This window comes from Alosa alosa, chromosome 17 (genome assembly GCF_017589495.1).
Source record: "Alosa alosa isolate M-15738 ecotype Scorff River chromosome 17, AALO_Geno_1.1, whole genome shotgun sequence".
NCBI classification, from domain to species: Eukaryota; Metazoa; Chordata; class Actinopteri; order Clupeiformes; family Clupeidae; genus Alosa; species Alosa alosa.
Window position 1 is genome coordinate 29,418,534 of NC_063205.1, and position 15,423 is coordinate 29,433,956.

The window sequence follows — 15,423 nt, forward strand, 5'->3', positions numbered from 1 at the left end:
AATGGGTGTAGACAAGAACTGGCAGAGCAGGCTAGGCCTACACTCAAACACTAATAGGCATGAATTGATATTAAATTATTATTTTTTAAGCGGGCAATTTCTTGTTAAACAGATCAATTATCAGCCTAAAAATGTTTTATAATGTTGTATTGTTTATGTGGTCCACTTTTGCACACTACCTTGTAGAATATCTTTGCTTTTTGGCACCAAACCCAATGCTATAATACCAGCAATGTGAGGTTTATGGAAATAACACCAAATTTGACCTTTTCTGAATTTGACCTTTGATTTGGGTCCTTCAAAACCTTGTTTTTTTTTCTACTCTTAAGAGCCCCTAGAACAAAGATATAATACTCTCCAAAAATTAACATGCGAATCCCACAAGGCCCCAAATTAGACACATAGGCCCCCCTACTAATAACACATTTGTTTAGAACTCATCGTAAGATATTGGCCTTCTACATTGATTAACTGAGAAATAAAAAGAATGTTGTTGTTGACCCACTTTTCATGAAATATTGATTTACTTTTATATCTGAGAAGTCTGTTGCTCCATATTAAGTATGTTTCCAAGCTAAAATAACTACATAATTCCCATATAGTAGGCTATAAAATGGTGAATGTGCATTATTTCCTCAATAAAATTAGACTACTAAACCTTTTTTGAAGTCCTATAGTCACTTTATTGGGCAAATGTAATCAAAATGAGACACTAAGTTGAACCATTCTGAAAAGGAGCATGTCAGTAGCAGCCCAGCAGCATAGTGTGTGTTAATACATTTTGGACAAAAAATATAACATAAATTGATTGCAATGATATTTCTTTGCCATCTTTCTTTCAAAGGTCCATGAAAATTGCCTGCAAAACCATGGATTTATTTACAGTATTCTAGGAAGGACAGGCATTCATATCAAACACATTTTATCATCACTCTGGATTGGCTATTGACAAAAGTAACTATGAATTGTTTTAACATAGCCTATGTCCCTCTTGACCTGAGGGTGTATGCCACAAAACACAGTTCTTTAGTTAGCCAGACAACTGGACTGAATATTGACAGAAATGGACAACTCTAGATCTTGCACTTTGTATAGTAGGAGGTATAGAACTTGATATAGTTCTCCTTGCCATGTTCTCTTCTGCAGACAACAAGAATTCTTGGAACTTCTTTTAAAAAAAAAAAAAAAAAAACATGTCAGTGACCCAAAGGAAATCAGGTTCTCTGTGGGTTCTGCTTCCTGCGACCACTCCTTCGCCCCTCTTGTGGGTCCAAGTGAGTTCTTTCGTGCCTCTTTAGGAGCCCGGGGGACCTGAACTGTTTGCCACACTGTCCGCACTGGTATGGCCAGGTGCCTGTGTGGATGTGTGAATGGTCCTTCAGGTGGGAGGAGTGCTTGAAGGTCTTGTTGCACACCTTGCAGGTGAACGGGCGCTCCCCTGTGTGGACGCGCTGGTGCCTCCTCAGGTTTCCCAGCTGGGTGAAGGACTTGCCGCATTCCTGGCACTGGAAGGGCTGCTCGCCGGAATGGATACGCATGTGGCACCTCAGCCCCTCGGGGCTAGAGAAGGTCTTCTGACAGATGTGGCAAGGTACTTCCTCTTTGGGCTTGTCGTGTTGACGCTGGTGCTTCTTGAGGTCGAACATGTAGACAAACGCCTTGCCGCACAGCGAGCAGAGGTACTGGCGCTTGCCCGCGTGATAGCCCATGTGCCTCTTGAGCATGGAGAGGTGGATGAAGCTCTTGCCGCACTTGGAGCAGTGATGGGGTCGCTCCATTGTGTGGTAGCGCTCGTGCATGCGCAGCTTGAAGGCCGTGGGGAAGGTTTTCTCACAGTGAGGACAAGGGTATTCGTGCTCCGAGGTGTGGCAGGCCTGGTGAATCTTAAGGTACGACCCCTGAGTGAAACCCTTCCCGCAGACCGTGCACTTGTACGGTTTCTCGCCTGTATGCACCAGGTGGTGTTTCACCACATCTGCACGCTTCCGGAACGCCTTGTTGCACACCTGGCACTGGAACGGACGCACGTTAGAGTGGATCTTCTCATGGATTGTTAGGAAGCTACGGGAGCGGAATGTCTTCCCGCAAACGGAGCACTGGAATGGTTTTAGACCCGTGTGAGTGCGCTCGTGGTCATCTAACAGACACTGGTAGGGAAAGCCTTTGCCACACTGGTCACACGTGTATGTTTCACGGTGCTTTCGAGCTTGTGGAGATTCCTGGGACTCACCTGAAGTGCCATCGCTGGATGTGGTCTTTTTGCCGAGAAGAGTCTTGTCCTGGTCACCACGTGAACGGCAGCGAGACCTTGCAGTTCTGGTGCGAGGAATGCTCGATTTGGGCAGGCTTGGTAAAAAAGGAAGTGAAATGGCTTTGCCTGCTATTTGGGAAATCCATTTTTCCACACTGATTGGTGTGACTTCTGACGTTTCTGCACGACGCTTATTGACAGCAACAGGGTTTATCACGTACACAGTGGAGGGGGTAGAGGACTTTTCATTGGGTCTTGCAGGTTGCTGGATCACATATATTTGTTGGTTTGTCTTTGTGCTATCAAACTGTGACGCACCTTCACTTGCGGCCTCTCTTAAGCTTTGGATTGTGTTCACTATCTCTCCAATCTGTGACGCGTGAGCCTCTTCAGGACTGGGCTCTTCATCAGACACATATTCGACACTGTTGAACTCCTGTGGTTCATCACACTCCACAATTTCATGAGGTTGACTTGAATCGGTGATCACAACACTTTCCATAACTTCTACTGGACTGGACGGGTCAGCGATGACCACAACTTCCTCCTCAATCAGACATGCAGGAGGAGCTGTGGAGGAGTGAAGCATACAGAGTACAATGAGAAAGAGATATGAAAACATACAGATGTGATGTGACATACACAGGGCTTAAAGCAATACAAATGTCTGTGCCTGAAGTTATCAGACACTTATGAGAATATACTGTAGTCTCATTGTCTATTTTCAAATCTTAAGCATGTGCCAGTCCAGCTCACGCCTGAATTCAGGCACAGTGCCTGAACACTTTAAGCCCTACATACAGTACATGAGCAAGATAATGAATGATAGTAAATATCCTAAATCTTTGGAGTACGCAACTGTTCCATGCATGTCTAATCAATCCAATGAATATAAATATACACATAACAACAAGTCTGACACAAGTGAATGTTTTTGGTTAAAGTACTGGCATACCACTCATCACCGCAACCAGGTTCTGCAGGTCTTCAGGATGTGCAAGTAGCTGGGTGCAGTCCTCCAAAGCACAGGGGGCAGCACGCAGCCACACTGCAGTCTATTTATGGAGGCAAGGTAGGGTAGAGTGTGTGTTATTTATTTGTTTGTTTGTGTGTGTGTGTGTGTGTGTGTGTGTGTGTGAGTTCACTAAAACTAACCTGTCTCAAGTCTGGCACTGGTAACAACTCCTCGACTCTGAAGAGGAACTCCAAGACCAGATTCTGAAGTGCCACCTCATATTCTGGACCATACAGCTGAGGAAACACATTCTGCAGAGAGGCAGAGTAGAGTAGCAGGATTAAAGGCTGTGTGACAAAGACACCACATATGAAGGGGTGATAAGGACAGTTCAGACACTTACCTGAAAATAATGAGCTCTTGAGTTTGGGTTTGTCAGGACCGTTTGAATCAGCTCGGCAAAGTCATCTAAGTACTTCACAGCCTCTTCCTCCTTACACTAAAATAAAGCACGTTTAAAATGGTAAAAATGTCAGTGCATGGAGAGGTAGCAAAACAACAACAAAACATGACACTAGTTAAGAAAGTGAGAAACAGAATCCCATACCGACTGTTTCAGCCTGATTAATACGTCAAGGTGAGGCTGGATGGTCATCGGTGATGGGCATTCAGTACGGTAAGACTCCAAGATCATCTAAACAAATTCATGAATGACTTGTTTGTATTACTTAAAATAAAAGCCAATACAACAGTATTGCCTGACATAAGAGATATATAACAAGAGGGAATGAAGAACGTAAGTCTTTCTATATTGCAGTTGGATGAATCCATACAACACAGTGCACAAAGGCAATCATAACCACATCCTATCCACAATGAAGTCTGTAAAGGATTCAATTTATATAAGTCCCAAGTGACATATGTTTGATATTATGTGCACTCTTCATCAAACATAGCCATACAACATTATACAATATGAGCTGACAAGACAGCCCTACAATCGAAAGGAGTTGGGCACACAGCAATGATCTCACCCTGGTTTGAAGCTGAATGACGAGCTTTGTGATTTGGCTTTGGTTAAAGAACCTGGGGGCTGCATCAGACACCAGACTGATGAATTCCACCAACTTTCCATAATGGGCAATGCTGTGGTATTCTGCCACCTGCCACATAAACGCTGACATCAACCGTAGTGGAGACACCAAAAGGCGTAAGGAGGAGAGAGGCAGGGGAGTGGCTGTTGAGAGATACATAAAAATAAAAATAAAATATTATTGTGATAAATCCACACTAGTGCATGGTTATTTCACTGTAAAGGGGGAACAAGTAAGTTAGTCGAAATAACAATGAGGACTTGCACAAGTAGCTGGCTGGCTAACAGACTCTCAAAAAAAAATTGCCGCCATGCAGCTGGAAAGTTGGGTTTTGGTAAAAACGGTAGATCTTGCTAACGTTGCACATCGCACATGTCAATGTGTTGCTTATAATTTAATAATTATTTCCGCTTCTTTGTGAACACACAGATTATTACTTTTATTTACACTTGGTAAACATTTCTACAATAAGAAACAAGCATGTCTTCCTGTTAAAACTTAGTTGAATGATGTCCGATTGAGGCTCTTTGTTGTTGACGTGTTCACGCGCACATACGCTAAATTCAGCTGAAGTTAGTCGGCTAGTAGGCTACATCCAATAAGCCACAAAGGCAAAGAACTTACTAGTTTTGAAATGCTCTGTGGATGTCATTCTTCCTATGAAGAACGCGATTTATTTAAATCCTTACAGATAAAGGAGCATGCAAACGCCATACATTTGGCGGGGAGTTAGTTACGGATTAGGCTAATACGTGAACACAGAAACGACCAGCCATGTAAATACAGGAAGTGGCACTTATCGGTGATTCTTGTTGTCGGTGCACGTTGTTTCAAGTCTTTACAATGCTGCCACCTACTGCCGTGGAGTAACCAAAATAGTTACATCAGTAGAGTTACCTCAAAAGACTGTCTATTCCACGTCAAAACATTGTAATACACAATCTTGTTTTATCTATTCCACCGACCTGACACCTGACTTCATCTATTCCTTGCCTAGGTTGATAGCAGTGCAATGACTAGATATTCTACTACAGTAATTAGTTGATACCGGGTCGGCTGTCGCTGTCCGCGGTCCTGAAACATGGTGCTTATAATTGATGGAGTATTCGTAAATGTAATGCAGATAAAACGTCAAGACAACTTGCAACCTTCTGTTACAGAGGATACACATTTTTCTAATGATTCCAAGAACAGCTTTGCTCTGCAACTCCGCATGCTCTAAAGATGCAGACGCAAGTGGTGTTTTTTTTACAGGTTCTGCAATTAGGCTTATTTACTGTGGTAGATGCAGAAGTCAAAGCAATTAGTCTATTTTAGGCTACAATTATTTCAATTTGTTCTCATTTATAGTGATGTTATCCTCACTCTATGCGTCACATGCCATGCTTTTTTGTATTTGTATTTGTTGTTTTTTTTGTATTTGTATTTGTCTTGAATTTCCCCTGGGGATCAATAAAGCATCTATCTATCTATCTATCTATCTATCTATCTATCTATCTATCTATCTATCTATCTATCTATCTATCTATCTATCTGTTATAGCTACTATAAATTGTAGACTATAATATGGTTGAACCAATAAATTATCAAATAAGATAGGGCCTATACATCTTTAATATTCATTTGATTCAAAGAGACTATGGTTGCGGCTGCGGAGTTGCTGTTGAATTGAAATTTGTGAAGAATAATACAGAAATATTAACGTAGTTGTGCGTATTTGGAGGGTTTTTGTACGACGGCTGATAGGGTTTGTATCGCTGTGGTACACTTTAGGAAGCGGCACGAAGCTTGAAGTTGGAAGTAAGTGATTGTTTTTCTTATGGACTAAGCCTAAATGTAGGCGATGCGATTATTTCAGCTTTTAAGTTAAAACACCTTTCAATTTTGTGTGCGATTGTATGGTCATTTTGCTAATATATTTTTATGGTAAAAAATCTCTATTGCCTGCCAGGCGAATCTTAAAAGTAGCCTGTGCTGCGCATTATGCCATAACAAGGAACTTTTGACATCTATAAAATGTAGGCGTAACTTTTTATATCATTGCAAAAATGTACCGAATAACTGTGCATTAGGTTAAAACCCATTGGCTGTTCAGAATAAGTCGAAGTAATAATAATAAAAAAAAAAACATAATCACTGTTCCAGAGTTATGTTTTATTTCGTTAACGACGGCCTGTCGTTTTCTTTTTTTATAGCCTTATACTAGATGAAACGAATAGGCATATAGCCTATTTTCGAATGTTTAAAAAAAAAAAGCTTTAAGCTACAGGCCACTTGTTGGATCAACTAAATGCACCCTGCATGCGTTAAAGATGTTAGTCACTGACGCGTGAGGAGGTTTTTGTACAGGCTCTGAATAGATTTGTACCACTGTGGTTGACTTTTGGTAGCGGCACGAAGCTTGATGTTGGAAGTAAGTAGAAATATGCTATTTTTCTATTGCTGAGCTACTATAAATTGTATAGGCTATGGTTAGACCAATGAATTGCCAAATACCTTCCTCTTAACTTTACATTACATTACATTACATTTAGCAGACACTTCTTGACCAAAGTGAATTACATATGTCAGCTATGTTACAAGGGATCACATTGTCCCCGGAGCAACTTGGGGTTAAGTGCCTTGCTCAAGGGCACAACGGTGGAAGCCTCGAATTGAACCGACAACTTTCAGGCTACTGCACGCTAGCCCAGCTCCTACACTACCACCGCCAACTAAAATACGAGATATAGCTTTAATATTTATTTGATTCAAATAGTGAATAGCTGCTCATGCAGAGTTAGAGTACTGTGGTACACTTTTGGAGGCGGCAAGAAGCTGGAAGTTGGAAGTATGCCTAAGTGATTGTTTTTCTTAACCTAAATGTAGGCGATGCGATTCTTTCAGCTAAAAACATTCCACTTGGTTTGCGAGTTTATGGACTTTTCACAATATATGGCAAAAAATCTGTATACCAGGTGAATCTCAAAAGTAGCCTGCGCTGCGCATTATGCCATAATAAGTAACTTGTGTCATCTGTAAAAAGTAGATTTATTTTGTATGTCATTGAAGAATTGTCGCCTTATACCGAATAACTGTGCATTAGGTTGAAACCCGTTCGCTGTTCAGAATAAGTCGATGTAAAAAAAAGAACGTAATCACTGTTTCACTCTTATGTTTTATTTCGGGCGGCCTGCCGTTCTCCTTTTTTATGTCCTTAGATGAAACGAATAGGCATATAGCCCATTTCCTAATTTTCCCAAAACCAGCTTTAAGCTACAGGCCACTTGTTGTATAAACCACTAAATGCACCCTGCATGCGTTAAGATGCAGATGCAAGTCACTGACGCGTGAGGAGGTTTTTGTACAGGCTCTGAATATATTTGTACCACTGTGGTGGACTTTTGGTAGCGGCACGAAGCTTGAAGTTGGAAGTAAGTAGGACTAATAATGTTTGCTTTAAGGGTTTTCATTTTTTTGCTGAACATAGATTTGTCAAACTGCTTGCATGACGTGTTTTCAATATAAAACAGTAAATTGTTATAGTTTAAAATTGCCATTACCATGACATATACAGTAGAAACTGGACCTAGGCTAAAATATACACTGCTCAAAAAATTAAGGGAACACTTACAGTTTTCCACAATTGTTAAAACACATTTTTTGAAACCTTCCACCCTCAAACTACATTCACAGAATGTAGAGTATGGGGTGCTCTTATCCAGATAGTTTGTTGGTTTCTTGGGTTTGGGTGCTGTTTAGTCCAAGGTATTGTACATCCAGGTTCAAGAATAAGAATAAATTCTTTGACTAAGGCACTCCTGAAGAAGACACTCATGCCGCTACGCGTGGGCCTTGTTTTTAATATGTCCATGTAGGACTTGTCAAATCAATAAAGACATTTTAAGTTGGAGTGCCTTAGTCAGAGAATTTATTCACATTCACAGAATGTCTGACAGTTCTTTCAAAATAAAACACTTGCCTCAAAAGTTTTACTTGTGCTCAGAACCAAACAGTGTCAGAGTACCGATCCAGTGTATGATGTGTTCCTTTTGAGCAGTATATTAACAGCAATTGGTGTATTTTAAGCTATAGATTTGGCTCTCGTTTGTAAGGATTGTATCGTCACTGTAGGCTATCAAAATACCATGCAGCCTATGGGAGAACTACGATAAAAACAAAGATATGGCTATTTAGCTATGAGTTCATTGCGGCACCTGCTAAACAAGTTCATTGACCTATTTTTTCGGTCAAAAACCATCGACTGTTCAAAATAGAACACTAAAAACGCGAACTTGCAAATCGACATAAAAACGAAATATTGTTGCGAACGATATCAATGATGATGGCCATGCTATTTTCAGATAATCCATTAAACACCTGCAATAACATTCATGGTTGTGAATGTTATCTAACGACTTTAATCTACTTGCTGTCCCATTCGTGTCTCCCTCTGACTTTCAGGTAACACCAGCCCCAAACTGACAGTCTTGCCCCCGTCAAGCGAAGAGCTCTCCAGCAAGAGTACTGCCACGCTGGTGTGCCTGGCCAACGGAGGCTTCCCGTCAGACTGGGCTCTCAGCTGGAAGGTGGATGGGAACAGCAGACCTGGGGTGGCCAGTCGCTGGGGTCCAGAGAAGAACGGCCTGTACAGCTGGAGCAGCACCCTGACCATGCCTTCTCAGGAGTGGACCAAGGCTGCCTCAGTGACCTGTGAGGCCAAACAGGGCTCCCAGTCTCCAGTCACCAAGGTTATAAAGAGAGGCGAATGCTCTGACTAGAGTAGCCTACTTCCATTTTCTACAGTCTGGGTGACTGATTATAGTATTTGTCTTATTTTTGTATCGTTCATGTGCTCACTGTACTGTGTTTGCTGTCTTCATTGACATACATCCACAGCCTTACTGTTATCTACTTGTTCTGCTTGATCAATGAGAAAATGTTCTTGTGCCGTTTCTGTTGCAAAATTTGACATGGAAAAAATAAAAGCTTTCTACTGAACCACACCTATGTTATTCAGTTATTGTTAACATTTAGAAAGAATCAAATACAGTTTCAAACAACCGTGCAAAAATGCTGTACACCTGTTAATGGTTCATTTCTATTCTGAGAGCAGCAACAATGTCCATGCAAATGTGAGTTTCAACACATCAGTGACCACTTAATTAGGGGACTGTGTGTGTGTGTGCGCATGCGTGTGTGTGTGTGTGTATGATGCAGTTAAACCAGCATTTAGTCAAATGACCAGTTGATATAATTGTGTGAGTGAAAGCTTTTATTAAAGATTTGATAGCATTCTTTGTTGTTCATTTTATACACAATCTGAGTTCTAATTATAGTCTGGCAGTTGTAGTTGGAATGAATGGACTGCGCTAATGACTCAGTGGAAATCCATTTGGATTACTCTTGCATGTAGCAGATCTGAATGCCCACAACATACGATGCTAGAGAGATAGGAGCAGAGGTTTTGGAGCTTATCATCATGTAGTAACATCTTGCGTCCTCACATCACTGTTTCCTACAACTCCCAGTATCCTCTTGCCCTGGTCTCACAAGACCACACTCCACACTTTCCTCATAAGGCTGACACAGAGTCATGTTAAGTATAAATGACAAAACATACACTCACAAATGTACTTACAATATACAGTATATAATCTGTAATGCAACACTGCATCATTATGACACACTGGATAGCTGTCCATAAAAGTGAAACAGGAATTAGTGGACATTGTTGATGACAGTAGGCCTAACTGTCAGACAGAAACTGTCTGCGTGGTGAGAGGTTTTGGTCTTAATGAACCACAGCCTGATATGGCAAATAAAACTTTTATTGTCAGGTGATTAAATTGCCCCACAAAATAAAGCAGTCCTTAGTCACCACAGAAATAAGCTCCACCATGTTAATAGTAGTTTTCACAGTAAACTGGGCACTGAAACATCAAATAACCACAACTTTGTTAAGTTTCAATGAAGGCATAAACTTTTTCCTATTAACGATCTGTGGAACAACGTGTGATTTTGCTGCTGGGACATCGTACTGGGCTGATGACCCTAATTCTTTAGGGTATCACCTGTTACAAGACTGAGGAAGGTTGTTGCTATGTTAAATGATAGCCAATGTGTGCCTAACTGCAAAAAGTGCAACTAATACAGATACTGCCAATTGCTTTTGATACTAGTCATTGCCTAATTTGACTCTTTAGAATACAAATAACATAAAGTGATACATAAAGTGATAACCTTCACAGATTCCAAATTACACTTACTGCAGATTAGTATAGGCCTACACCAAACAGTGATGCATGTTATATCATATTCTGTCACTGTCACTTTATCACTCTCCTATGTATAATTTGTTCTTCAATGTCAAGCAACAGCACATGAGGGAACAGAAAGTGTCTATTCTGAGAGTGGAAAACTACTGAGCTCTGACCATGCAAATTTCATCAGTTCTGGTACCGTTACAAGACAGTTTCACAGATGGATAAACTTTCTCATGCATCTGATAAAGGTGTGTGTGTGTATGTCACTGTGTATGTAAAACTCAAGTTATACCGAATGTAATCATGATCCACTACTTTGACCATTTTTATATAATTTGCCATTTGCTACATAACCAGACCGGTTGCCTTTACTATTGCATCATTATTTAGTGGAATGTTGTTATAATTACTGTGGACAACAGTGAACTTGCTCATTTAATTTTTTGTAGTGATTGTAGTAATGCCTTCTGAAACATCTGTCGTTTTATGCTAATGACTGCATATGGGCTCCCCCTTTGCCACCTTCAGTAATTCAGTATACTAGTGATTAGTCATGCATGGTCTTACAGGGAGGTTTTTGTACAGCTTTGTATCACTGTGTGAACACGTACACACTGTTGGGGTAGTGGAAACTCTGACAGTAGTAATCTCCTGCATCTTCAGCCTGGACTCCACTGATAGTTAAACTGAAGTCCCTATCAGATCCACTGGCACTGAATCTGGATGGTGTCCCAGAGAGGAGAGTTGTTGCTTTGTGGACAAGGAGTCTAGGAGCAGCTCCAGGGTTCTGATGGTACCAGGCTAATGCGGGAATCCCCATCCTGTGTATACATTACTGCTGGTTTTGCAGTTTTAGACGACTCTCCTTGAACTGCTTTCACTGCTGGGGTCTGTGTGACTGTGATCTGTCCACTCGAATCTGTTGAAAAGGAAATAGTTCAACTAAGCTAAACTCTCTTTTTTGTCTTGAATCACATTAATTAATACTCACTACTCCTCTCTCTGAGGCATGCAGTGTAAAAGCTTCTTACATTGACAGCACATCAGAAGCACTAATATATACACATAGGTAAAACTCATGGTTATGCTCATTGCAAAAATATCAGATTGCTACTCTGGAATCAACTCATTAAACTATAAATGTTTCCAGATTCTGACGCAGCTCGTACAGTCAAAATAACCATGCAAATTATGACATGAATGTGAAAGACCCTCCTACATCCAGGTTTTACAATAGTTATCATGCACATTAGTAGTATTAATGTTTGATATGGCTTAAACTGACAAATACTTGTAAATTAAGGATACATTTGCATGTTTGCATTTGAAAGTGCTTTTTGTGCTTCATTGTAAATCACGTTTGCCAGTTCAGTCTGACATGGAACATTGTCATGTTTCTCAGCCTTCCAAAAGACAAAGCTGGAAACAGCATTAATGTATGAATCCATGTTATGAGATTAGATAGTAGAAAAGATGTCAGGCATAATGACATAAAAATAAAGATTCCAAGATGGCAGTAAACCATGAAAGATCTTTCAGTTTGCAGACTTTGCACACATTTCTTACACTTCTGTTGGGAGAGTGCATTTCTAGTGTTCTGTTTGTTAGTTCAGTGTATTGCCTAACCTTACATCCGTTAGATGGGTTGGCGTTAGATGTGGCTCTGAAGTCTATGACACCCACTGATATTAAATCTGGATGTTGTCCCTGATTGACATGTTGATGCCAAATAGATTAAGAGTTTAGGGGTTGTTGCAACTTTCTGTTGGTAACAGGCTACATAGCAGTGTGATGACATATACTGTATATCATCCCTGCTGGTTTTGCAGTTCAGAGAGACTTTCCTTCTTGAACAGATATTACTTCTGGGGATTGGGACTCTGTAGAGGGCAGAAAGACATTTACACAATTAGCACTCCATTAGAATGCTGTTCTGTCAGGAGAACATCACTTACCCTGGAATAAGAGGACCAAAGAACAGAAAAGGACTGAGACTGGATTCATTATTAAATGTTCTCTGAATAGTATTCACTCTTCAGCTGCCAGGTTTTACCTTTGGCAATGATGACCTTGATATGAACAAACAAATGCAAATGATATTGTGAATTTATTGGCTTTTCTTTGCACACAAATTTGGATTATTACAATCCTGTCCTATTCCTTGAATAGTATACAGTTATACTAAAAGCAAAAGCAACAATCACACACAGAACAACATTGACTGACTGGTTATCACAATGCACCATGAAGTAAATTTCAGAATACAGAAATGATAATGCCTTTTTTTTTTTTTAAATTGCACAATTGTACAAATCGTCATGATTTCAGATACAATAATTTTCATTTCCTGGTGACATGTGCTGCTGTTTCCTGTAGTTCAGTGTACCAAACTTCCCCTTGGTCCTCAGGGAATGGCAGAACATCAGGTGTTAGACTTGAGCAAGTAATCATCTCTTGAGTCTATATGCAAATGCTGCCTCCATTTCCACAGCACACTTTCAGTAACCCAAAAATGAGTTCAGATTACCTTTTCAAAATGTGACATGATGTCTCAAGCATACAGTACATTGATGCAGGTGCACAGGCATCATCAAAGTAAATGATATTAAAATATTTCATTGTCATCTAGTACTAAATATTGTGTGGGTTAATTCTATGATACTTCGTGGATCAAATTTCCTATTGCATACCCAGCATGATTTTTGCTGTTAGATGTTTTTCAGCCTCCAGGTATGGATGGAGGAGCTGGGGCCTGAGATGTCAGGGTCGATGAGATGCCAGGGTCGAGCTTGATGCAACAGCTCCATCTAACGGTCAAATATGATAAATTCGACTAAATTTTATCCAGTGAATAACTTATTCGGACTTCTGTTTGAAACATACACACGCTATTTTACACATGGTTTATGATGAAGGTCTTAGTTGAACGAGGAATGACTTCAATTATACACTATTATACACTATATTGTCCTTCGGTCACATTTTATTACTATCCTATTGCATGTACCTTAGCATAGCCTATATTATTCAATTTCATTTTTAAAACTTCTTATCTGTAATGCTGTCTTTTTGCTTTGTCATTTTAGTTTTGCTTTCTAAGTTTTGCCTTGCTATTTCACTTGATATGAAGGTGCTATACAAATAACATTTACTACAAATCACATAACTATTAGAAAGATTAGATTATTATATTCATTAGATTAGGCTATATTCCACCAAGCTATTCCTTAGCATTATCTATATCATAAAGTAGGCTATACGCTCGGCGTGCATAAGCTCCTGAAAAACAACAGGCGGCCGGTGTATTTCAAATGGATTTAAGAGCTACCAGATAAAATATAGCTTCAAAGTCTGAAACATGTTTGATTTCCACTGAGGCATTTTTAAACACGTTAAAGTCTAGAATAGAGAACTCTAGTTTTCGCAGTGTTTCTTCGACGTTGCTGCGTGTCAAGCGTAAACAGGAGAAACGTTGTCCAGCTACAATGTAAAAGGACTCTCCAAGCGCACCGATCATCACCAGTACTCCACCGGGTTTTAGGACTGATGTGACATTACGAAGAGCGTCACAATAAGATGGGAAGTCTTTACACGCCGCCTCCAAACATAAAGACGTAACCACGCAATCCGCCGGCTCTTGCGTCAACGGATGGAAAGGGTTCTCCAGGCGAACATCACACTTCACAACGCTTTGCACTCGCTGCCTAAGGACGGCTTCCACTTCAACGGGGCTTTTGCTATAACATAAGAGAAAATATATAAAAACACTGTTATTCTGGAACAAAATCTGAATGAGCAGACGTGATGCTTACATTACAAAACCATCTTTACCTAGTACTTGCTAGATAAATAAAATAAGGCCTGCAGTTGTTGGGTCTACAATGTTTGTCTACAAAATGAGTCTACAATGTTTGCCCACATCAATGGCACAGTTCCTGCTTTGCAGTAACTGTTTGAAATGACATATACCCATGATTTACCAAATTAAGGAAGGAGATGTCATTGCAACTGAAGATAGCATGCGTCAGGGCTGACCACATCGTTCTTGAAAAATGAATGCTTGCCTTTCTTTCTCCATGTGACAAACTTGTTGGATCACCGGGGTCCAGTCGAAACAACCAGGCGCTTTACAGAGCCATTGGCTGAGCTCAGCGCGGTTTCTGTCTGTGAAGTCCGACAGGACGATGTGGTCTAAGTGCGCACAAGCACTGATTACGCAGTGAATCGAAGCTGCGCTGCCAACGTCTATCAGGCGCTGACCTTTATATTTCCCTTAATGGCGAAGCCAAGAAAATACATAGATAGTTTCTGTCGTTACTAAATCAATCTTCTTCAGTTAAATTTGGTATATCAATACACAGACTAGCTACCTATCTTACACATGACGATAGCTCACCTGAGGAGAAAGTTTCACTCAATCGTTGTAAAGCAAACACAAGATAATTTTCATCTGTATGACCACTTGGATTTGAATAGAACGTGTCGATGTATGCCCTTGAGTCGAAATTGTCTTGATAAAATTCGCCCTCGGTGAAATCCAATGGGTCCATATTAACTATAACTTTCAGAGTTTCAAACTAAACGTAGCATATGGAGAAACCGGAACAGATGTTCACTCCGGAAGGCTGTTCAACAACTACGCGGATTCCTGGACTCGTCTGAGGCTGGTCTGAGGTCTCTAAATGACTTAACCCCTACTGGCATTCCGCGAGACCTTGAGCAATCTCCTGAAGTCACTTCATTTTTAGTGTCAGGCCTCCGACGCTAGGGGGACACAGACCCTTTTGTCCAAGCGAGAAACAGAGATCTACGAAAAGTTGCCGAAATTCACCTTTTAAGTAGCCTAAACAGTTAATAGTTAAAAATAAGAGTTTCAAA

General features: G+C 40.4%; 3 protein-coding genes and 1 gene segment (V, D, J or C); 1 reads left to right on the top strand and 3 right to left on the bottom strand.

The window, feature by feature from the left end:
* LOC125310482 overlaps window positions 1–9,280 on the top strand; it is a 19,176-nt gene extending 9,896 nt beyond the window's left edge. The window contains 2 exon segments of the V gene segment in view: window positions 6,672–6,713; window positions 8,744–9,280. Coding sequence covers window positions 6,672–6,713; window positions 8,744–9,060 — 359 coding nt within the window.
* Window positions 1–12,595, bottom strand: part of LOC125310484 (immunoglobulin kappa light chain-like) — a 27,028-nt gene extending 14,433 nt beyond the window's left edge. The window contains exons 1-2 of the mRNA XM_048267956.1: window positions 12,501–12,595; window positions 11,151–11,464 (exon numbers count right to left, since the gene is read on the bottom strand). Of these exons, the coding sequence (XP_048123913.1) occupies window positions 11,151–11,365 (215 nt within the window). The 5' untranslated portion in view covers window positions 11,366–11,464; window positions 12,501–12,595. The remainder of the gene's footprint in view (window positions 1–11,150; window positions 11,465–12,500) is intronic.
* Window positions 660–5,355, bottom strand: si:dkey-14d8.1 (zinc finger protein 3 homolog). The gene is made up of 8 exons (XM_048267921.1): window positions 5,266–5,355; window positions 4,925–5,156; window positions 4,241–4,443; window positions 3,814–3,900; window positions 3,610–3,705; window positions 3,407–3,517; window positions 3,207–3,306; window positions 660–2,821 (listed from the first exon to the last, which is right to left on the bottom strand). The coding sequence occupies exons 2-8, from the start codon at window positions 4,950–4,952 to the stop codon at window positions 1,215–1,217; spliced, it is 2,232 nt and encodes a 743-aa protein (XP_048123878.1). The 5' UTR covers window positions 4,953–5,156; window positions 5,266–5,355; the 3' UTR covers window positions 660–1,214.
* A 38-nt stretch (window positions 12,596–12,633) lies between the features above and the next one.
* zgc:64002 (uncharacterized protein LOC393330 homolog) lies at window positions 12,634–15,213 on the bottom strand. 2 transcript variants are annotated; one of them, XM_048267951.1, is made up of 3 exons: window positions 14,942–15,213; window positions 14,610–14,709; window positions 12,634–14,282 (listed from the first exon to the last, which is right to left on the bottom strand). In XM_048267951.1, the coding sequence occupies exons 1-3, from the start codon at window positions 15,093–15,095 to the stop codon at window positions 13,853–13,855; spliced, it is 684 nt and encodes a 227-aa protein (XP_048123908.1). In that variant the 5' UTR covers window positions 15,096–15,213; the 3' UTR covers window positions 12,634–13,852. The 2 variants fall into 2 exon arrangements, with proteins under 2 accessions (XP_048123908.1, XP_048123906.1); XM_048267949.1 differs by having other exon boundaries at window positions 14,610–14,817.
* Window positions 15,214–15,423: the final 210 nt, after the last annotated feature.